Raw genomic sequence first — 22,757 nt, 5'->3', positions numbered from 1 at the left:
CCTTCTGTGGAGGCGTGTTTCCACCCAGCCCGATGGCGACTCTGGCCCCCAGGGCAGCTGCTGCCCTCCTTTTATTCCTTTATAGATGGAGCGGTGAGCAGCCTGTGATCGAGTGAACAGGGAGCTGCTGCAGCAGCTCTGTCTCCTGACGCAGGAGGCAGCTGTTGGGATGGCAGGGGAGTGTTCTGAAGAAAAGCCACCAACCTGCCTGTTGGTCAGCTCCTCTGTCCCCATGAAGCTGCCTGCTGTACCATCGGGGCGAAAGGTAATGCTGGAAAGAGCAGGTTTTTATCCTAGTTTTTCCCAATGCAATTACTGTAAGTAGCAGGAATATGTGTACGCCTTTAAATGGACTTAAATATTTTTTTCAAAATGTAAATTCATGATTAGGTTTATGTTCATGCATTTTCCTAGGCATTGCTTTGAGGGTGGAAGTTGAAAAACAATTTTTAAAAATGTACATTGCTATGCGTTTAAGAAGGACAGAATTTCCATTTTCAAACCACATTCCTGATAGTTTCTAACAGTTGAGAACGCGACTTCTGAATAATTTGGATATGCAGTATATCTTTCTCTGTCACTTTCTGTTTTGTTGGGGTTTTTTTAAGGTGATTATAGAACATAAGGGTTATTTGCAACCTGTAAAAGCTATTCCCATCTTGCAAACAATTTCAGCCTCTGCACCTTTGACACCAAACATCAGGTTAACTGTTAGCAAGAAAAGACAGTTTTAGCAGTAAGTTGTAAAACCCACCTTTGGTTTATCCAGCCAGCAGGCTTGGTGAAACTCTAGGCTAAGGTGCTCCAGCTTACACCCTTCTTCCTCAGTTCATTGGAATCTCTGATGTCTTGCAAATAACCCATCTCCTGTGTGTTTATAACCTTGCTATTTTTGTGTATTGCTGGATATTTTTCCTGAAAAAAGCAAAATAGGGAAAAAACAGAAATTCATTGTTTTCTTTTAGCAAGAGCTGAGCTATTTTTATGTAACTCGAGTTCTTTTGTTAAATATTGTTAGTAAAATTACAGCTACCTCAATACTTCTCAAATAAAGAAAAGGCTATGAAAAAATGTTAATGGTGTTAGACAACTTGAAACAAGAGCAATGCAGAATCTTGAGTTGTTTACCAGCCCTTTAGGATCGTAGCAGCATTTGAATTGTTAGCAGCCATCTCTAAACTTCCTGTAAAGAAAGCTTTATTTTCTCTGACGATAAAGACAAAAGTAAGATGATTTTTTTTTAATCTGAAGACTTGACCAGGAAGTTACTCAGGAATGCCTGGTCTAAATATGTTCTTTGTCATCACTGCTAAATAATGCAATAATGAGTATTGGTTAGCTAACTCACTCCTAATTCCTAGAGATGACCAAGAAAGCAGGTGCTTTTAGGCCCAGATGAGCATCCAAGATGGCTCATGCTGCATAAATAAGATCATGTGAAAAAAAAGGTGCCTTACTTCAGCTGAATTTTGTATCACAGTTTTCCACCTAGTGTTTTCAGTACAAAACCCACTGAAGTGCCTGTGCATGTTCTAGCAGCTGCCATAGAAAATTGACTTATTTACATTGCAAAGATCTCTCCTTACTTCACAAGCGTTACATAATTCACACACAGCTTTTAATTTTTTTAACATTCTACAAATACTGAAAAACTATACACAATCAATCACCCTTTCCTTGCCTTCAAAAATCTTGTGATTAATTCTGACAGGAGTAGTGTTAGTATTAAAAAAAAAAACAACCAAGCAAAAAATCAGGTATAGCTTTAATATACAGCTGGTCATAAATCCAGAGCAACTTTATACCTGATTATTACTCTCACTTTTACCATTAGTGCTCTTAGAACTGACAACTATATATTTTTTTCTGAATACCATTATTTGTTCTTCCCCTTCCTATTTTATTGTGGTAGGCACTGTCAAAAAATTGTAGCAAATCAATGGTGAAGCTTGTCAAGCACAAAGTGAATACTGCCGCACAGAGTAAAGACAGTGGCTTAATTTCAGTTATTCCTAGTCTGTCTTACCTCCTGCCAAAGAATCCAGCTCCAGGAACAACTGGATGTTCATGTACAGTATCTCCAAGCCAGTCATCATGTGTCAGGGCTAAGGTGCGTAAAATGATTCAGTGTCACCAAAACCCAGTAAATGATATAAAAACAAGCCAGGCTGGTTAGAAACCAGTCAGGTGGTGATTTTACCTCCACTCATGCTCTGATTTGATTTGTTCTTGGACTGGCTTCAACTTGATGGATGAATAACTTCTCCCATCTGTGAAATGAGAAATGTGGCCTGGCTTAGCAAGGAGCCATTGTCTGGTTTAGTGCAGAAACAATCTCCTCGGTAAATGAAGATGTTCAAGCAACAGTCAGAAAGTCACTGGGTGGCAGATTATGGGTTATATAATTCTTGTGTATGTGCAAGAGCAGAGAGAGCTTATGGAGAAGAGCAGAAGTCAACACTGCCGTGACAAATCAGGTGGAGTTGGTAAATTCTTCTCGCCCTACAGAGAACCAGAGCCAAGCCCAGCTCTCTTGCTTGGTATATCACTTTATGTTTCAAAGAGATACCTGAGAGGCTTCTGTGGTTAAAATAAGTAGGGGAAAGATGTAAAGTGGAGCTCAGCCACTTTGGTTTGGTTCAGCTCAAAACACCTGGGTTGATCAAGTTATGTGTATGTGAAAGTTGTTAGAGGTGTGTTCACATTATTTTTGTATCAGAAATAGTGTGGCCAGCAGGACCAGGGCCATGTTACCAGCCTGTACTCAGCACTGGTGTGGCCACACCTCGGGTGCTGTGTTCAATTCTGGGTGCCTCAGTTCAAGAAGGATATTGAGGTGCTGGGGTGTGTCCGGAGGAGCACAACAGAGCTGAGGAAGAGTCTGCAGCACATGTCCTATTGAGGAGCGACCGAGGGAGCTGCAGTTGTTTATCATGGAGAAAAGGAGGCTCAGGAGACCTTATCACTCTCCACAACCACCTGACAGGAGGCTGTAGCCAGATGAGGGTCAGCTTCTTCTGCCATTCATCTAGGGACAGGACAAGATGATAGAAGATACACCAAGGGAGGTTTAGTTTGGACATGATAAAGAATTTCTTCACAGAAGTGGTGATTAGACATTGGAATGGGCTGCCCAGGGAGGTGGTGGAGTCACTGTCCGTGGGGGTGTTTAAGGAAGGACTGAATGTGGCACTCAGTGTCATGGTCTAGTTAACATGGTGGTGGTGGTGTTCAGGCAGAAGTTAAACTCGATGAGCTCTGAGGTCTTTTCCAACCGAAGTGCTCCTGTGCGTCTGTGAAGCAGAAGCGAGGACGCTGGGGGACGGAGGGGATGGAAGAGCACGGAGCAGGTGGCAGGGGATTTTGGAACGCCCAAGGAAAGGGGTCTGTGGAAGGAGAGAGGGCTGTCCCGAGGAAGCGGGGAAGCAGACGGAGGAGCCCAGGCGCAGGGGCGGGGCCGTGAGGGAGTCCCGCTGCGGGGGCCATGACGGGAGCGCCGGGGCCGGGTGCGGAGCGGCCGCTGCCGCCGGGGCCAGGGAGGGAGGTTGGGTGTTGTTTGAGGTGAGCAGAGCTCCGGGGGGCTGTGGGTGCAGTTTTGTGGGGGGAGAGGGGGTAAGGAGCGGCCCGCAGGGGCTGTGGGTGCAGGTTGAGGGGGGCCGGACATCATCACGTTCCCTGCCTACGACGTGAGCTTTATGCTGCGTGTCAAGCCACGTGAGCACCGATGCGTTCATTTTTCAAAAAGTCACTGGTTTAAGGCCGTTAAAAGTAATGTATTAAATATAGGGAAGTGCACTTGGTGAGGTGATAAATAAGAAAAATACAGATCTGCTTTATTTTCACTTGACTCTCTCAGAGAAGCTAGACACCTTCCAAAGAGATGTATGTGTGCATATATACACATTTATATGACAGGATGTGTATGTACATATATATATATATATGCACACACGCTGTGTGTAAGTTTTGACTATAAAACTCTTTCATTGAAGCATATAACATTTTTTTCCTTCATTAAATGTTTCCTGAACCAGTCTTTACATGTGCATGCCCTTAAAGTTGGAAAGAACATGGATTTCCTTGTTGAATTTGGAACAGTCGTTCAGTAAAAGTAGGGCGCTTTTTTTTTTTTTTTTTTTTTCCCTAAAGACACACATTGGGTTTCTTTTAAGTAAATTGATCTTTTGGAGAGCTTCTTGTATGAAACCAGCTGAATAACAAAGACTCGTGTTTTAAAAGAATGAATAGGATTATTCTGGTAGTGTACATGCTGAAAGACGTGTCCCACGATTGCACTGTGGGCTGCAGTCAGTCGTTGGTGAGTGGAAAGAATGACTCGGCAAGAAACAGCGAATTTATAACCGAACGTTGCTGTGTTGTGGCTTCTTGTAAGTTTAGAGTGCAGATGGCGAAGTTTCGAACAGTCTTTTTTCAGGTGGGGAATTAGCTCAAATGGTAGAGCGCTCGCTTAGCATGCGAGAGGTAGCGGGATCGATGCCCGCATTCTCCAGTGTTTTCAGTACGGCTGTCACTTCAAACCACGGGGCACCGTGTAATATGATTTTCTTATTTACATTTAATTCTTCTTGTGTAACGGTGTACAGAAACCTGAAAGAATTGTAAACTTAAAAAAAAAAATTTAAAGATTTCATTTTTTTCCTGATTTCAGTTTAATTTCAATTTTTATTCTGTTCAAAAGAACAAAATCAGATGTTTGTTCTTTTGCACAGAGGAGGTAAAAATACAATATTTGCATGAAATAATTAAATGTACTGACGTCTTAATGCAATAAAAAATGACATGTAAAATTTATTGAGAAAAGGAAATGAGGAATTTTTGATTGCTCCTTAAGTATTTGCTTAGTGATTTCATTCATTAACTAACTTTACATTTGATATTATAGTTTAATGTGTAGCGAACAAACTTTTGTATTCATGCTTTGTGTAAGACCCATTATTTCTGCCCTATTTCGGTTGTGTATTTGTATATATGTTTATTAGGAAGAGTGGGCTAAAACAGTCTATAGTACTTTTGCACCTGGTAGCAAGATTGTGCCTTTTGCTTGTGAATTTTCACATCTCTGAAATACCTTTTTTTTTTTTTTTTTAACTTCTGATTTTATTTTCTTACTTGCTCACTCAGGTATTTAACTGCTTGTACTTCCAGTTTGAGATAGCATGAAGAAATGAGCAGAGTGTGCTTCTTACATGTACAGTGAATTAGGATCTTGGAAGTGCACATATTAAAACAAACAGAAATGGGAAACAAAAGTTATTAATTAGGCTCCATGTTTAGGGAGGAGGAGAAACCCTGCTCCTGCATGGATGTACAACTAGCACCTGGGAGGAAGGGAGATCTTCTTGTGACCATGACAACAAAGGAATTAGCTTCTAGATGGAATGGGATAGAAATTGCATTTGCTTGTTTCTCTTGTATTCTCCAAGTACTGGAGAAAAAAAGAGGAAATGTGACTGTAAGGCTGCTTGATGCCTCTTAAAATGAAGTCTAATGGAGAGAAAAGTATTATGGTCTTGTCATGAGTCCTTTTGGACTCAGGTAATAATTTAAATGTCTGTTTGCTTAGAATAAGACTCTTCAGTGTGATTATTATTGCTTCTGTGTTTTCTGTGTTTTTGGTACTGCGTAATACCTGACACTTTCTGTGCTTTTAGAGGGAATGAATTATATTGCTTTTCTTGGCTGATCAGATGCAAGCTGTGCACTAATGGAATGAGGAAATTTGGTGAGACTCTGTTCAGGTGCAGTCTGCAATCACTCAAAAAGCTGAAAGGTTTCAGGATTAAATGATTTTTCATTACATTTATGCCCAGCTTCCTACATTGGGGCACTTCTGTCTACTAGGGCTGGTAAACACTGGAAAAGCTTACTTCTAACTGTTTTGGTATAAATATGAATAGAACTAAGAGGGTTTTGCTCATCCCATGTGGTGTTTTATGTCCTTATTTTTTAGGCAAACTATCCTGTGAAGAATTTACAGGATTGAGAGACACAAGAGTCCTGGCTCTCAAAAGAACTACTACCTGTGGAAGTATACTACTTGTTAATGGGTAAGTAGTTCCCAGAGCCCCATGTCAAAGGAGTGACCACTTGGGTCTGTCTGTGCTTTTGGAGTCAGAAATTGCATAGAAATATTCTATCTAAAGAACCATGAGAGAATTCAGTTTTATTTGATTCTTCTTATTCTTATTACTATTACCACTCATACTTTACAGTACAGTCCTCTGTAATATCATGCTTAAATCAGTTACACAAGGTAGTTATGAATTCTGAAGAATAATTTGTATGTACTAAACTTGATGGAAGATATTGCTGTGTTTTTGTTTGTTGGGGTCTTCAAATAGGAAATAATTATTCCTTAGTTGTCTTTTATCAATAACTTGTTCCAAATATTAGTTAGAAAATCTTCCATGAGATGAGCTGAGATGGAGCTTGGGGACCATCATACGGCAACTCTGGAGACTGTGTTGTACAACATGAGGGCCATTTGTAGAATCTGCACTCAAAAATCTCAAATCTCTGAAACTCTTCTTTTAAATAAAATTATTTCACAACATGATTGTAGAACATTCGTTTTCTGAGCTGAGCACGCTGCAGTTCCGATTTTTCTCTTGATGGGGACTGTATGATATTTGACAGTAAAGTTTATGAAAGTTGGTTTTTTTTCTGAAATGACTACCAATACCCTATTTTGACCAACTAGTAAGCAGAAGTTGTATTTTGAACTCTTTTTGAAGAGAGTAAGAGATGAATTCACTACCATGTGTAAGAACTTAGAATCCTAGAACCATAGAATGGTTTGTGTTAAAACCTTAAAATCGTCTTGTTGCAACCCTTCTGCCATGGACAGGGACACACTCTTTTAAAGGAGGTTGCTCTGAGCACCATCCAGCCTAGCTTTGAACACTGTTACAGTTTCTCTGGGCAACCTGTTCCGCTGCCTCACGCTCTCCCTTAGGTTACTAATATGTAACCTAAACCTGCCCTGTCTCAGTTGAAGGCTGTACCCCTTGTGCTATCACTGCATGCCCTTGTGAAAAGTCACTCTCCAGCTTTCTTCTAGGCCCTCTCTAGATACTGGGAAGCTGCTTTTTCTGGGGCCACCTCTCCTGTAGACTGAACAACCCTAACTCTCTCAGCCTGTTTGAAAAGAAAGGAAGTTACATCTTTAAAATGTGTTCAGCTTCCAGTTGTCAGGTATTTTTCCTCTCAAATTCAATGTTGCAAAAAATAACATTTTTTCCCAGTAAGCTTTGCCCAATATAAGAAGAGTGAAATAAAATAGTTTTTAGAGTCATTCAGCAGAGGTTTCCTCACCTAAGCGACCTTATGCCTTTTTTCCATTTTGGCCCATATTTTATTTGCTGTGGTTGTAATTAGTGTTGCAATAATTTATTGCTGCTAAATGTAAGCCTTGATATCTAGTGGGTGAGTCTGGACACAGACTGGGGAATCTGCTTTGTGCTTTCAGAGACTCATGGAATACAAGTGGGCTTTGGTTTGGTGAGCCTGTGGCTCTATTTCTGTCATGTCTCACAGCATGCAGGTTATTGTGATTGTTAGCACAGAATCATCTAAAAAATGATTAATCTTTAAAGAAAAATGCCCAGACACTGGGTGGCCATTGTGCTTCTTTCTGACCTTGGAGCTGAGCAGGTTTTATCTTAATGCAAGTAGGAGCAGAGCCTGGTTACATTATGGATGGACCACAGTGGACAAGGCTTGTGTAGTGGTTTCTAATAGCCCTCATGCAGCTCTTGATTTCAAAATATAGGAGGACAACTCTTTTTATTTTTCTGTTCAAGGCCACAATATTTTCTACAGTGATGTTATAATAGGGGAGAACCTTTCAAAATATTCTTCTTTTCAGTATTGTTACTACCTCTACAAAAATACTGAAATAGGCTACACAAGACAATCCCTACAATCAGCTTATTTTGGCAACAGAAAGCTCCACAGATCATTTAAATGCAGCTTAAGGAACAGTTTCACTGTACTGGAAAAGCTTACTTCTAATTCTTTCAGTGTAAATATTGAAACTCCTGCTTATTTATGTTGTTAGAAAAATTTGGTTGAAACTAATAACTTGATAAAAGAAAATAGAAATCAATGGAAGAACTAAAAACTATTGTAGATTTATCATTTGTATGTGTGCAGAGATAGCAAAACCAGTATTGGGTTAAAATAAACAAAGGATAAATACAAGGAGGCAGAGCATTTTATGTGTGAGCGTGGGGATGGTGCTGTGCAGGGCCAGGTGTTGGACTCTGTGGTCCTTGTTGGTCCCTTCCAGCTCAACATATTCTGTCATTTGAGTCCTCACTGGGGAAGAGGTTTCAGGTTAGCTGGAAGAAAAACATCTTGCATCATTGCTCTACCAGAAGTCTGTGAATGAGTTTAACTCTCACTTTATAAGCTGCAAAGGAAAAAAATGAGTGTTATTTTATAAAAGAGGATGTCAAGAACAGCATGTGGGTGCTGTCACTGTTAGCGAGGTGTGTGTGTGACAGGCTTTTTTGTTAGAGACTGCTGCTAGCCGCAGCCCTGTGCTCAGGCTGCATGTCCTCCTGGGAATCCCCCATAGCAGCGACCCTGGCACAGGTTTTGGGATGTGTTCCCTTTCAGGTGTGTGCATGCAGGTTGCTTTGGTGTGTGTTTCCCTCAAGTCCACATGGATGCCGGCAGGGCCCTTTTGGATTGTTCCTGAGCTTGCTGCCCTTCACCAGCACCCTGCAAGGGGAGCTGCCCTGTCCCCCCCGCCTGTGGGTCCCCAGCACGGTGCAGGTTGTGGTTCCAGGCAGGATGTGCAGGGGCTAAGCGGCCGCCTTCAGCTGAGCTCGGCTTTGGCTCCCGGGGAAGGGCCTGGAACTGAGTTTTGCAATTGACTTCTGCAGGTGAAGAAACATTTGGCATCGTGGCTAGACATTTGTGGAATCAAATTTCCACAGTTCTTATGCTACTGAATGTCAAATACTTCAGCCTTTGAAAATGTCACATCATTCTGAGGAGCGAACTCTAACGAACACCTATTTGATATATTTCTGGCATTTCGGTGACTTTTATCTGTATTCTTTCCTTTTCTACCTTTGGCACTTTTAAAAATTTTTTTCTCCAAAGACTCTTTTTAATCTAAGTGTGTTGTTTGAAGCCAAGCTGAAAAAACAACAACAACAACAACAACAACAAAAAAAAATTAAGTGAAGCTTCACCGCTGTGTGCCGGCTTCCTCATTACTGGAGGTTGGGGTGTGGGCTGAGCGGGGTTGCCAGGGCAGGGATGCAGCCACGGGAATTTGCTTCCCAGGTGTGATAGCCCGCATGGTAACAGCCGTAGCGGGTGCCTGGAGAGAGACGCGTACGGCCAGGGGCTGCCGAGAAGGGTACGAAGGGAGGAGAGCAGGCCGGGGAAGCTCGCTGCCGACGGCTCCCGGGGCCATGCACCCGGCCGGCAGCCGCGACGGGAGCGCGCCTCGGGGCCGGCCCCGCCCCTGCCCCGCCCCGCGCTCTCCGGGGACGCGCCTCGTCCTTCCTGGCGGGAAGTGACGGAGCCGCTGCGAGGGAAGTGACGCGCGTGGCGTGCGGGCCCGGAGCGGTGTGGGGGGGGCTCGGACAAGATGGCCGGATCCACAGGTCTGTGAGGGGGGCGCGGTGGGCCCGGGAGAGCGGCGCGCTGGGCTCCTGCTGGGGAGGCGCCCCCGCAAAGGCCCGGGCGGGGCTCCTTTCTCCGGGATGGGGGGGCGAGCTGCCTCCGACGGGAGAGACCCGAGTGGGGAGGTGTTGTCTTCTGACAGGGGGGAGAGGGAAGCTGCAGGGGCGCCGGGACAGGTTATCACAGAACCCCCGGTTCACTTAGGTTGGAAGAGACCTCTGTGGTCATCGAGTCCGTCTGTGACCGAACACCACCTTGTCAATTAGACCAGAGCACCGAGTGCCACGTCCAGTCTTTCCTGAAGCACCTCCAGGGACGGTGACTCCACCACCTCCCTGGGCAGCCCCTTCCAGTGTATAATGTGAAGAAATTCCTCCTAATTCACTTATGCCCCGGGCCCGATCCCTTCCGTCCGTAGGGCAGCGACATCCTTGTGAGAGCCCGGCCTGGGGGTGCGTGATGGGAGCCAGGGCTCCGAGTGCCGGGGGAGGGAAGAATGGACCTGCCAAGAGGCAGCAATGGATGGAGAGATGCTGCTGTGCGTGAGGGAGGGAGGAGATGTTGTTAGCCTGGTAGAAATGCTGCAGGAAAGAAAGATTTGTACTGAAGATTTGTCCCAGTATACCACTGGGTGAACGTAGAAGATGTGGTACAGTGGTATGTAAAATAAAGGATTGTCTGTGTCCCCTTTTTATTCGGGAGAGAAGGGCTTAGGCCTGTGTTGTGTTTTGGGACAAAGGTACTTCGGTGGTGACTGTAGTATAGTGGGAAGGAGAAGAGGAGCTCTCTTCCCTATGGCATCCATTGGAGCCAAAGGGTCTCTCTCATAGGCAAATTTAAGGGCAAAGAGCTGCCAGCCATCCCAGGAAGCCTGTCTCACACACACACACCGTGTGCAGAGCATTGGTGTGGCAGAACTTTGTGGAAAGTGGTGGCAAGGAAAGGGACAATATTGCTTCAAGTGCTAAATTAGAAGCACCATTATACTGTCTCAGTTTCTTTTCATGAGAGGCTTGAAATACAAAAAGACCCTTCCCCCAGCGCTGAAACCTGAAGTCTTCAGGGGCTTGTTTCCACTTCTCCTGCCCTTGAGACTTGGTAAGTGGGATTGATGGACCTCAGGATGGGGGAATGAATTAACTTCAGCAGCTAGTCTAGGGTGAATGTTGGCCACTAATTTATTTCTGCTGCCAATCCACTGGATCACTGGGGGATTGGGACTGTAAAAAAACAACACTTGCTGTTGATTCTGTGAGGAGAGCTTGGGCAGGTTTTGGTTTTTTTTTTAGAGGAAGGAGAGTCATCTCCAGCTGGTAATACATTTGGGGGTGTGGAATTTCCAGAGTGGAATTTGATAAAGTTGCAACAAACTGGGTTGTGAAGTAGCTTTTGCAACTCTGTGGAAGAGCAGTCCAAAAAGATTGCCTCTGATTAACTGAGCTAGAATGGATATATTGAGAGAAACCCAAATATTTGCTCATCTGGGGATTACTACATTTTATTTTGTTAGGATTCTTTTTTACTTTTTTCCTGTTATCTAAATTCAAAAGGGTTTTGTTATGGAGCAACACTGAAAAACTTCAGCTTATGTCTAGGCTCTCACTGGAGATTTCCTGCAATACACTAGGAAGCAAAGTTGGTTTAGGTCGTGTATTGAGTACTGGTATTTGCCATTCAACCTGGCTAGTGTAGAATATCAGTTACTAAAAATTTTTGTAGTGAAAAAAGCTGTTTTCTTCCTACTTCAACCCTATAAGAATAAATAGTTTTGGACTTGAATAGTTTCACTGCCATAAGTGTTCTTTGCGGTCTTACAAGAGTTATTTTAATATCTCTTATATCCCTTATAGTTACTCAGGGGGGTTGTTTTTGACTCAGAAATACAGCCACACTTACAGTTCATAAAAAGCAGGAGCTGTAGGAAACTCTTAATACGTGTGACTGCTCCAAACAACGTAAAGGGCCAGTACTGCATGTACGCCTTGTTGAAGAAATTAAATTAAACTAATTTGTTGTAGTAAAATGCAGCAATCAGGCTGAATCATCAACAAAACTGCTGGGGAAATTAGTCAGGGCTTCTAAAACAACATATTCTTGTGGAGAAAATACTGTGACTTTTTATTGGTACACACATGGGTTGGGGGGTGGAGGGTGTTTGTTTTGTTCTTTTCACACAGTATGCAAAAATTCAGACTTCACCCAGAACTGCTCTTGCCAGGAAGCTGTGTTATAATCATTCGTGGAGGAGGGCAGGGAATGATTTGCTATTAACTTTGTTACAGACTTCAGATTTAAATCTACCTAGTGCTATGACTTTATTCTGCTCTTGCTATAAAGTTCAACTTCATCAGTATTTATTTCAGAAAATTAAAAAAAAAAAAAAGAAAAAAAAAAAAAAAAAGAAAAAAGTTTTGATTGCATGAAGTTCAAGAATGAAATTCTAGCCCCAAGGAAGTCAACAGCAAAACTTACTAAGGTCAACTGTCTTACTATTATCCCAGAAATTCCTTTCCTGGGCTTGCTAATTCTGTGAGCAACCATGTAACAAATTATGTGCATTTAACAGCACAGAATTAGTTTGAAAACAGCTGTTCTTTAATGTGTGCCAAAGAAATTGTATATATCAGTGTTACATTGCTGTTTAATAAGTATCTATCTTACTTGCTTTCTAAAATCACCTATAAGGAGTAAATTTTACATGTAGATACTGCATGTGCTAGAAATGGATGTTTGTAAGCTGCAGTTTGATCTGATATTGCACCTCCTTCTGCTTGAAGCTGGGTCTAGGTTATTTGTTATTTGCTGGAGGTCTGGGGTTAAATAAGTGAAATTTTTAGAGAAGAGCGTAGCTATATATAATATAGTATAGTCGTATACTATATAGTCACATAGTCATCCAGTTTCATGTTGCTTAGCTGGAGATTCATTCTGTTAATCTGTTTGAAAATACATAGTGGAAGATGTAAATAAACAGTTTCAAGTTAAAGGAAATAATTCACTAAGGCATACCATTTAAACGTCTCTTGTCTATCTTGAGAAAAAGAAGCAGATAAAAAAATCATTATAAGGAGTTAATTCAGGAGTTAATTTCTGCATTTTGGTAATTTAGATTTCTTTTACTATTATTTCTTTTACTATTACTATTTACTTATATATGTAAGGTTATACATCTATCTATCTATCTATCTATCTATCTATCTATCTATCTAGTATATGAATGTTCCCTAAAGGCAGTGATGGTGTCACTAAGTGGTTAGAATTTATGTGGAAAAATATGAAAATTAAGGCAGCAGTGGCAAATATGGTGCTGTAACTATGGGCTGCTAATGCTTTTGCCTCCTTCCTCTTCAGGAAGAGGCAAAAGCTTCAGTAGCTTGGGGAAGGGTGGATAGGGCTGAGTTAATGAAAATTTCCCTTGGTTTGCTGAAACTGGGTGCTTGGGGAAGAAAAATTGACTGATCTACAGTCAAAATTATATGAGATTCCTGATTCACTTCTAGTATGTAGTCTTGAGCAACCTTTTTTTGGAAGTGTATTTGAAGGCACGTAGTTAGATCCCTGTGAAATACTTTTTTCTGTGAAGTCCATACTTTCAATTTCCAGTTATTCTTCTCTATAAGGATGAAACAGCTTTGTTGTGTAACCTGAGTTGCCCATACAAAAATGTCCTTCCCTTTGATTTTATAGCTGATTGATTCTGTGAGTAGAAATTGCACAATGCATGTCAGTGCCTTATTTTCATGACTTTGTTTTCTACTTCTGTTTGCAAACATTTGGTGGTTGTGGAAGCAGTGCTAAGAGTACAGCAGTAAGGAAGCTGGTATTAAAAGTGAAGGGCTGGAAATGGTCTTGAGTGCATTCTAGACTCCCTGAGCTGGGAAGCAAGGACAGAATGTGCCATTGTAATGGTTGGGCCTTTTGTTGTTGTTGGTTTTCGTTTATTTTGCTTTGAAAGTTGGGGTTTTTTTTCTTCCTCCCTTAAAATCCTCAATTGCAAGTTATTCTATCATGTGAGATATTTTGCAGTACTTTCTCTTAAATGCCTCGAAGCTCTTGTCTTCATTCCAAATCAAGCTGATGTCTGTCTGTTCTGTGCTTAGTAGGGTAGAGATTTATATCTTGTGTGGGAGACACCTAGGTATTAAGAGCCATTCAGAAGAGCAATAAGGGGATATATACATAAGTAGGATGATTTAAAGACCATTTTTTCCATGTGATATAATTCAAAATTCATGTCTAGAAAACTCTGCACAGGTAGGCTTCTCTTTTCCTCTGTCCTGCTGAATGTTCATTTCCTTCCTCTTTTTTCTCCTTGTTGAGGAAATAGTTGTCTGTTTTCAGTCCACTGTGTTTTACCTTGAAGGATGTACCCACTTTCTCTTTTACACTTCCACCACATTGTTCAGTTACCCAGAACTGGTCCAAGAAGTCAGTTTAAGAGCTTTTTACAGTTTTGCAGGCTTCAAAGTTTGTTCTGTGGGTTTACAGTGTTAGCTCTGTAAGAACAGACTTCTTGAAGCTGCAAGAAATCAAACAAAACAAAAGAAGTGAAATTCTGTGTTCCATGAGGCAGCAAGTGCTCTGTTGTGGAGCATTTTTCCATCCCATCCTATGCACAAGGAATTGCAACTGTGATTGTTCTGCCTGCTTAAAAACATCTTGACAAACCACAAATAATTTCAGCTGGGTTGAGAAAAGTTTAGATTACAAACGACTTTTAAACTATTTATAGACCATCAGTTCTTTCCAACTTTGTGGCATATATAGGCAAGATACTGTGTCTTCTGTCTTTCTTCAGAGCTTTGCCTGTATCATTTTCCTGTCTCTGTTCCTGGTGTTTTACATCTCAGTCTTTAAATACAAACCTACTTATGTCTTTCTGCCACAATGCCTGTGTGTGTTCTCACAGCAAAGCAACTTACCTCTGCAATAAAAAAGTGGCCTACTTAGTAATCTTCTATTTCTTTAAGAGCTTGTCTGAAATTCAGGGATGTTGTCAGACATAGTGTTGAAGCCCATTATCTAAACTATTCTGTGCAGTCCTGGAAAATTTTAGCCTGGATAAAGGTACAACACAGATTTTCAGGAAGATATGCCTTTCAGCAGTTGGAGGCAGATGGTCCATACTATAAACCTAAGCATGCATGAGAAGGCTTCTCATGTAAGAGTTAGATTTCCAAGTCTTATGAGTAGTTGGTGGAATTGAATTACATACATATTTGTTAGTGTTTGTGTTTTGCCTTATGAAAGATTTTTCCAGTGGCAGTGTTAAATACATGCTGTGAAGCTGTTCAGCCTCTTTGCTGACAGACCTTTCCTCTCTCTTGTCCCTACTCTTTTTATCTACTATCGTCTCTTCTATGTTACCTTTTATTATTATCTGCACTATTAACTATTTTCATCCACAGTGTAGCTCATATTTCGTCTTGACTGAAACTTAATGTAAAGTACTACCTCAGATTCAGCTACTCCTGTTGGGTTTTGTTGCCTTGTTGTCTCAGTTATCTTGTGGGAACCTCAACACAGCCCGTGGAAAGACAAGAAAGTGCTGTGGGGAAAGCGTTCAAAGTAGCCTTGATTTAAGGATTTGGAAGGGTTTTACTGTATGCTGTCCTGCCCAAAAAATGTTTTTCGTTTTTCGTATTTGTCATTTGGAATACACTAATGAGATATAATTCAAACAATATTTTGAATTGAATCAGTGCAGAAACTTATGACTGTGAAGCTATCAGACTGGTTCTGAATAACATGAGCTTCTGGTTTACAGCCTTTTCAAAAATGTGTGATGATTTCAGTCTGTGACTCTAAACCATTTCTAGTTAGCATTTTGGAAGGAGTGGAATCTTCAACACTTAGAACTTATAATCTTTATTTCAGAAGGATAAGATGCTTCAACTAGATTTTAAAAATAGAATAAATATAGATTCAGTATGCTCTTTTTAAAAATTCTCTCATTAGACGTATTTAACGCATTAAGAAAATAAATCACCTCCTTCCATTGTATTTGTGACTATTCATAAACTGGATAATTGTGTTTGTAATTAGCTGGAGTAAATCAAAACATTTTTGCCCGATACATATAAAAAGAGTGTCCTTTACTCAGTATATTTGCAGTAAAATGTTCAGTTGTATTCATATAACTTAGAACTTTTCCAGAGAAGGAATTGTAAATTTTCTTTCTTCTCACTGAAATGGACTGTGAGATCATGTAAATATTAAATAATTTGAACTTTTGGGTACCACAGCATATAGAAAATAGCAGGTGGTAGTGTGACTCACAAAAATAATATGGGAAAATAATGGCAATTCTTTTTACTGAATATGTGGTGATTGGTGCATTTGCTGATTACATCTATAAGTGTATGCTTACGTGTATAACTGAAAGAATAATATTTATTTTACAGTAGATAAAGGATCTTTATGTCTTGGACTGTGGGTAGGTGCTGAGTCATGGTGGAAAGGACCTTCATGCAAATGTTAGAACAACTGTTTGCTAATCAGTGACTTGTAACCCGTTTAAGACAGCTTTACAGCTTTGCTGGACTAAATCCTTGATGCTGCTCATGTTATCTGGGTCATACATTGTACTCTTAACTTTTAAAGCAGACCCTGGGAAAGCTGGTTCATGACGAGGTGTTGGGTTGGACTGGGTTCCTGTAGTCTCCTGCTCCTCCTTGTCCCATTATTTGGAAAAAAAAAGAAAGTTTCTATGTCATTGTAATTTAAAAGGTAACTTAAAAAGTATATGTTTCAAATAATTTTTTCTCTCTGCCAACACAAAATCAGGTTTAAAATGAAACTTTCAAAAATGAGCCATTTTAACTTTTGTTAGTTTTTATCTGCTGTTATTTAGCTTTGTGTTTTTAATAATGGGATAACTTGTACTAAACAAGTTTGGGGGTTAGTTTTTAACTTCTAAGGGTAGAAATTGGAAAGATTTCTTTACCTGGTAAAATCTTGATTCCTTAGACTATATAATATCTTTTCTAACTGCTGTTTGCTGGCTTCCTGCCTTCCATTGTTTCGTACAAAATTGAAATAGTAATTCTCAATTTGCTAAGCATCACAATGTGTCACTTTTCATTATCTGTCATTTCATACACTAAAACATATGGGAAGATGGTTGAATTATTTAGTATCTCGTGTTTAATTCAGTGATTGCCTACAGAGAGTTAAGTTTTAAACTCGTAGTGAGCTTGTGCATTACCACCCTTCAACAAACAGCCCGGATGTCAATTGATGAGTTATTTAGTGACTTAACTCTTTAGTACCTGTATGGTTTTTCTTGTAGTGTGAGGCACCACTGATCCTGCAGTGTCTGAGTTAGCAGTGGTCTTGTTTATAACAAAAAATGCACTTAGATATTATATAGACTGATAAAGAAACACTACTAATATTGCTGCAAATCTCTAAAATTACTTTTAAGCAATTTATACCAGTTTTCTTTTGGGATTGCAGTGCAGTTTTGTGGGGTTTATACTATAGTTTTCTGTTGTTGTGGTAACTTTTTAAAAAAGTTTCTTTGATTGAGGTATTTTAATTACTCAGAACATTTGTGGGAATTTGTGAAGGTTGGGATTTTTTTATTTTTTCCCCCCTCTTTGTTTTTGCTTAGAGCTTGCTTATGCCCTCTCTATTACGTAGTCTTACCAACATTTGTGTCTGTAGTGAAGCAAGCCCCTTCATTAGTGTAATTTTTATGAGCACTGTTAGTCACACCATGCCAGCAGCAGTACTCAGGATGGTCGTGTTTGTGTGACAGTGTAAAGACAGAGTGATGTTGGTGCTTCCTCGATAACAAAGCTGAGTTCAGCTGGAGTTGCTCTCTATCCTGTGTGTGCACATATCCAGTCTCAACTACTCCATGCTTCTTCTCACTGGTGTGCATATGATGACTCTTGCTCTTATTTACTGTTGTACTTCATGCAGGGTTAGGACGTGTAGGGTGTTGTTGTTGGTCCATAACAAATCAGGGAAGTGGAGAGGACATTCGGAGGTTGGGCTGCAGGAGTTGTGGAAGGTTTTCAGTGAGGCATGAACCTTGGTAAGGAGAGATGGTGGAGAATGGAAAAAAAACTTGATGGAATTTTTGAGAGATTGTGTCCTCCAAGGGTGCTGGTCAGAGGTTGGAGCAGCTCTGGTAATCAGATAGTTAATGGCAGCTGCACCTCCGTCTGCTGCTCCTCTGAAAAAGGTGCATAAGGGCAAAGGGGTGGCAGTGGTAGTGGGGAGAGAAGAGTGGCTGTGAGCATGGTTAGAAGTGAATAAAAACCAAACAGATATGATGATGTGTTTTCCTGGGGGATACTGACCATCACAGGTAGAGTTGTGTCCACAGGGCTGCCTTCAGTAAATAATCCAATGGATTATGGAACAGAATTGGTAGAAATCAAAGTTACTAGAAGGAGTTAACTCATTTCCTTCTGGTTACTCAGCAGCCAAGATAAAAGAAGGGAAGACTTAGGTGCCTTGGTAATGTAGCTATTTGTTTTGCTAGTAATTCCTTTTTAAAACATAATTGATAAAACCTCAAATTGTACAAACTTTTCCCTAAGAAGTTTTGTATTTGGAATGTGCACTTTGCTGGAGAACTCAAGTTTGAGGTCTTGTCATTCTTAGGGTGAAACCATCAGCAACTGAAACCTATTGAATAAATTGATGTTGCTTTTGCAGTTTTGATCTGTTGAGATCTCTTACTCCAGCATCAAGATTTGTGGTTAAAACCATTTTAATGTGTTTGCAAACCAGGTGTCTGTCAATCCAGCTACTAATGGCTAGCTGTCTAGAAATTAATTTCTTTCCACCCCAGTGAAACTAAAGCTAGCACTGAAAAATGTCATTCTATGTAGAATTTATCATTTTCAATTATCACTAGTAGATAGTTGGTAGTGTCTTAATGTTATGAGTATGCATATGAAATGGAAAGCCAGGTGAAAAAAACCTGCTTCTGTAAATCTATGTTGTCTTTATTGTTTAAGTTTCTTTTAAAACTTGTGCTAGTGCCCTGCCCTAAAGAAATAAATACCTCTATACCTGTCCAGCCCTTTTCCCCTCCACCAAAATCTGAACGCTGAGTTGCAGTAAATGACTGAGACTTCTGCTGTACTAAGAGCTCCTCATTAACTGCCTTCTTAATATAAGCCATATTTAGAACGTTTATGGCTGTGGCTGGACTCAAAGGAAATTCCTGTGAAACTTATTTTCATGCAGCCTAACTTAAGTTCTGGACTGTGCCTGTTAAGATACTAGCAAATGTAGGATTTCACTTAGGTGAAATAAATAGAAATTTTCACTAATGTAATTTTGAAAACAAATATAACTTAGCTTTAACCAAAAATTAGGTTTTAAGAGAAAGGGTTATAGCTTTCACACTACTGTGGCTGTTTATTGGCTCATGCTGAGAAATGTTTCTCAGCAAATGACACATCTTTATATGAAAAAAACAAAACCCAAAGCCTGATGAAATGCATACTTTAGTGCGGTTCTTAGAATTGCACCTGTTCCTTGAAGTCTTCCAACCTGTGTGCTTTCAACATATTTAATTTCAAATATTATAAAAGGAAAAGAAGTTTACCAGTTATAGGAATCCTACATAGTGTTTTATATAAATATATCCATATATATATACATACAGATATACACAGTTTCAGTCCTGCAATGAAGTGCAATAACCCATTTAGTTCTTAACACTTCATGGCTGTTCATTATTGTAGCAAAACTGGCTCTGAATTACAGTGAGTGTTGAACACAATGAATAAATGGCCATTTGCTCTATAGTGTCCATTGAGGTTCATCTGCTTACTTGAGCTGTGGACTCTTACCTTCACTCATCTCTTATTAATTCTTCAAGTTAGTTGTCTCGTTTCTTTCTTTTGGGATGAATAATTTCTTCCTACATGGAAATGAATTTTTATTCGATTTTCTTCTTGAACTCCTATTCCTAGAAAATTTCCACAGTTAAGCATAGTTAGCTCTGCAAAATCATTAAGACTAACCTAAACTGGTGTTGCTTACAGCTCTGTGAGGTGCATACTTGATTAGTGCCTTATTCCTCATCCTGATCAATGTGCGTGGGCCAGCTATTCCTGCTAAACACCTTGGTTTCACTATTTAAGTTAGCATAGTATAGGACTTCCCCAATTTAAACTCAAAACTGTTAATGCAGAATATTCTGTTGCTTTAATTTCGTTGCTTTGGGACATACTTGCTGGAGGAAAGTAGAGAAAAACGGCGTAGAGTAAATGTGACTTTATGAATATGACTGATATAAAGAATGATGAATTTGAATTTTACTGAAATATATTGAAACTTTCCTGGAAAGCAGTTGGAAATGTCAAACTACCTTGAACAAGAATCATGTTGTCTTGGTGACTGGAAACAGTGATTTTACTATGTATGCAGTAACATACTTGATTTTAAAACAAGAGCAAGAGGAGTAACGAAGTCCCATTATTGAATTGCTGCATTCCACTGCTAATGCCAGCAGTGGAGTTCTATTGTAGACAAACCTGTCATGTCCAGCTTAGTTGTTGTAGTAACTAGGCAGGTTACTAGAAATACTTCAGGGTTTTGGAGCCTGGTTACTGTGATCAACCTCAGATAACTGCAGTATCATTATGGTACACCTGGTAATACTTGCTGATAGTAGGTTCCTGATAGGAAGGCTTTTCTTGTGTGTATTTTCAGAATATTTACTAGACTGAAGAGTATGTGATGTGAGCAGGGTAACTGGCAGACAAGAATACACATCAAGGTGACAAAAGGAAAAAAGCTTTTTCAGAGGAGTATCTTCTGCAGTCGGAATAGCATATATTAGTATTTCATATGCTTTAACCTTCTTTCCTCTCTCTCTCTCTCCTTAATTTTTTTGTAGTTTGTTTGTTTGTTGTGGGGTTTTTAATGTATTGGCCATTTCAGGGCCTATTTAAGGTTTGATTGTTTTATGTTCTTTTTGTGGGTATATGAACTATTGTTGTTAGTACAGCATTTCAGGTTTTTACTTCGTTTTGTCCAGAACAAGATGAATTGCTCAGAGACTGAAAGGAACAAGATGTTTTCTCTGTGTTTCTCTTTGTTTTTTTTTTCTTCCTCTCCCTGCCCCAGGAGAAATTGTATTAGTACTTGAAATTTGCAAGACAGACATCCTTCCCCCCTTTCCATGTCCTTAGGAAATACTTTGCTGCGAGCCTGAAGCTGATAAATGAGGTTTGAGAGGTTTTTCACTTTGTTACTTAGCTGAACATTTCAATTTCAGTTTTGCTGGAATTCAGTGGGCAAGAGATAACTCACGTATTCAAAATTGTTCATACTACAGACTCCCTGACATAGCTATCTCAGTCAGGAGGAATAGCATCCCTGACAGTATTTAACTGTTAATGTAGGATTTTTTTATATAACCTGTTCTTTTGTGCATATTAGAATTTGTTTAGAGCTGTCTTTTGGAGTGTTGGTAGTATGGGGTGTGCTGGTTCAACTATGGGAAAATGGTCCTGGTATTGATGTAACTTTTGGAGTGATTGAAGTCAAGGACTGAGGGAGATTTTAAGAAAAACCAAGTCTTGGTATGGATATTGTTATGGACAGTTATTCTAAACCACATAGTTTTGGGTCTAACAGAAAACTTCTACTTTATGCTCTGAGCCAATCTATTAAAAATGTGGATGTGGTTCAGTTTTGTAACCTGCAGCTTACAAGAGCATAGCATAGGTTATCCCAATCTTGCCTGTTGCACAGTAAAGAATCATTTGATATGTGAGAAGCTTGGACTGCCAACTCTGCAGGAGTGTGTCTGTGTGAATTGTTTAAAAATGTGATTTAATGAGCTCTTTCAAATCTGACATAAGTGCAACTTTGTGTTCTGTCTTGATGCTCCTGATTAAATCACTGTATCACTGAGTAATCTGAAGTTAACAACTGTGGAACTCTCTGTAGCAAGAACAGGTCCATCCAGGCAATTCTTTCTTATTACTGTAGTGAAAGTTGTTGGTGCTACTAATGGACACTGAGGATTCCTTTTTATTTTCTTTCCTGATTTTTTTTCAGGTTATGCAGATTCTGGATAAAAGCATAGATATTAAGTTTTTCCTGACTCATCCTTTTGGTAGTGTGTTTTTTATTTCTGTTAACCTGGTGATTTAGAATGTAATGTCTGAAGTAGCTCCATAAATATGAAAGTAGACCCTCATGCTTAAATTTGTTTACTGAGTCTTCTTTCATTCTCTTCTAATTCCAGGGTATTAAATTCAGCAATAATTTCACAGATCTCTGTAGTCGAGTTTCATGATTAAATTTTTAAATTAAAAACTATTGGCATATGTAAGCGTGAATGATGTTTTGTTTGTTTGTTTAAGCAAAATATGTTTAGTTCAACTGTTCACGAGAATTTGGTAAACGTTGTTTGGCAGTTCCTGTGGCAGTTTTTGGGCCGGGGTGTCAGGAGGCTATTTGTCAGTAAAATCCACAGTGAGGTGATCTTTGCAGACACAGTGAAGAGAGGCTGGGTGGAGAATGTTGCTTTTGCATTTTGTTTTCTTAGTCTGGATGAACCCGTGTATGTTTTCACATGCAGAGCCTTAGTCCATCATTGCAGGGAGCTGTGCTGAGTGCAGTGTTGTGTTGAGCCGTAAATCACAGCCTGCTGAGGGGAATTTGCCATGCCTACAGCTCTGCCAGTGATAAAATCGACGGCTTTAATCCCCTTCATTTGGAAGTACTGGGTTTTAGCTGAAGAGTGCCTGTTACAGAGAGTAAAACCAACCTGTCTGTGTCTGTCTGAAGCTGCTTAGTGGTGCCATCAGCCAGTGGCGTTGGGGGGAACACCTGAGGTTCTGGTAGTCAGCTGAATAATGGTGCTGGTTTCTGTAATTCCATATTGCTAATGAGCTGCACATGAGAACAGAAAAATGTTGTTGTTTCATTGTCCAAATTCTGTAAATGAAATAATGATTCTTACTCAAATTTGATCAGGAATATTTCAAAGTTTTTAGCAAATATTTGATGAATTGCATTGTCTTGATTAGAGATAAAACTGTAAGTTATATATTCACTATTAACATGCAGTTTAGAGTGTGCCTTCTGAAATACGATAAGAA

The 22,757-nt window shown here is 40.0% G+C and overlaps 1 protein-coding gene and 1 non-coding gene across 3 annotated transcripts in view; both read left to right on the top strand.

The window, feature by feature from the left end:
• Positions 1-4,437: 4,437 nt before the first annotated feature.
• Positions 4,438-4,510, top strand: TRNAA-AGC (transfer RNA alanine (anticodon AGC)). The gene has a single exon. It is a non-coding gene; the product is annotated as a tRNA-Ala (tRNA).
• Positions 4,511-5,987: 1,477 nt separating this feature from the next.
• The window catches only part of UBE2V2 (ubiquitin conjugating enzyme E2 V2), a 30,079-nt gene continuing 13,309 nt past the window's right edge, over positions 5,988-22,757 (top strand). The window contains exon 1 of one of the 2 annotated variants that reach the window (XM_063394455.1): positions 5,988-6,068. In XM_063394455.1, coding sequence (XP_063250525.1) covers positions 6,065-6,068 — 4 coding nt within the window. In that variant the 5' untranslated portion in view covers positions 5,988-6,064. Of the gene's footprint in view, positions 6,069-9,505; positions 9,648-22,757 lie in introns of those variants that run through there. The other variant, XM_063394446.1, reaches the window with a different exon arrangement.

Source organism: Prinia subflava, chromosome 1 (genome assembly GCF_021018805.1).
Source record: "Prinia subflava isolate CZ2003 ecotype Zambia chromosome 1, Cam_Psub_1.2, whole genome shotgun sequence".
In the NCBI taxonomy this organism is placed as follows: Eukaryota; Metazoa; Chordata; class Aves; order Passeriformes; family Cisticolidae; genus Prinia; species Prinia subflava.
This window is presented reverse-complemented; position numbering and strand designations above follow the sequence as displayed.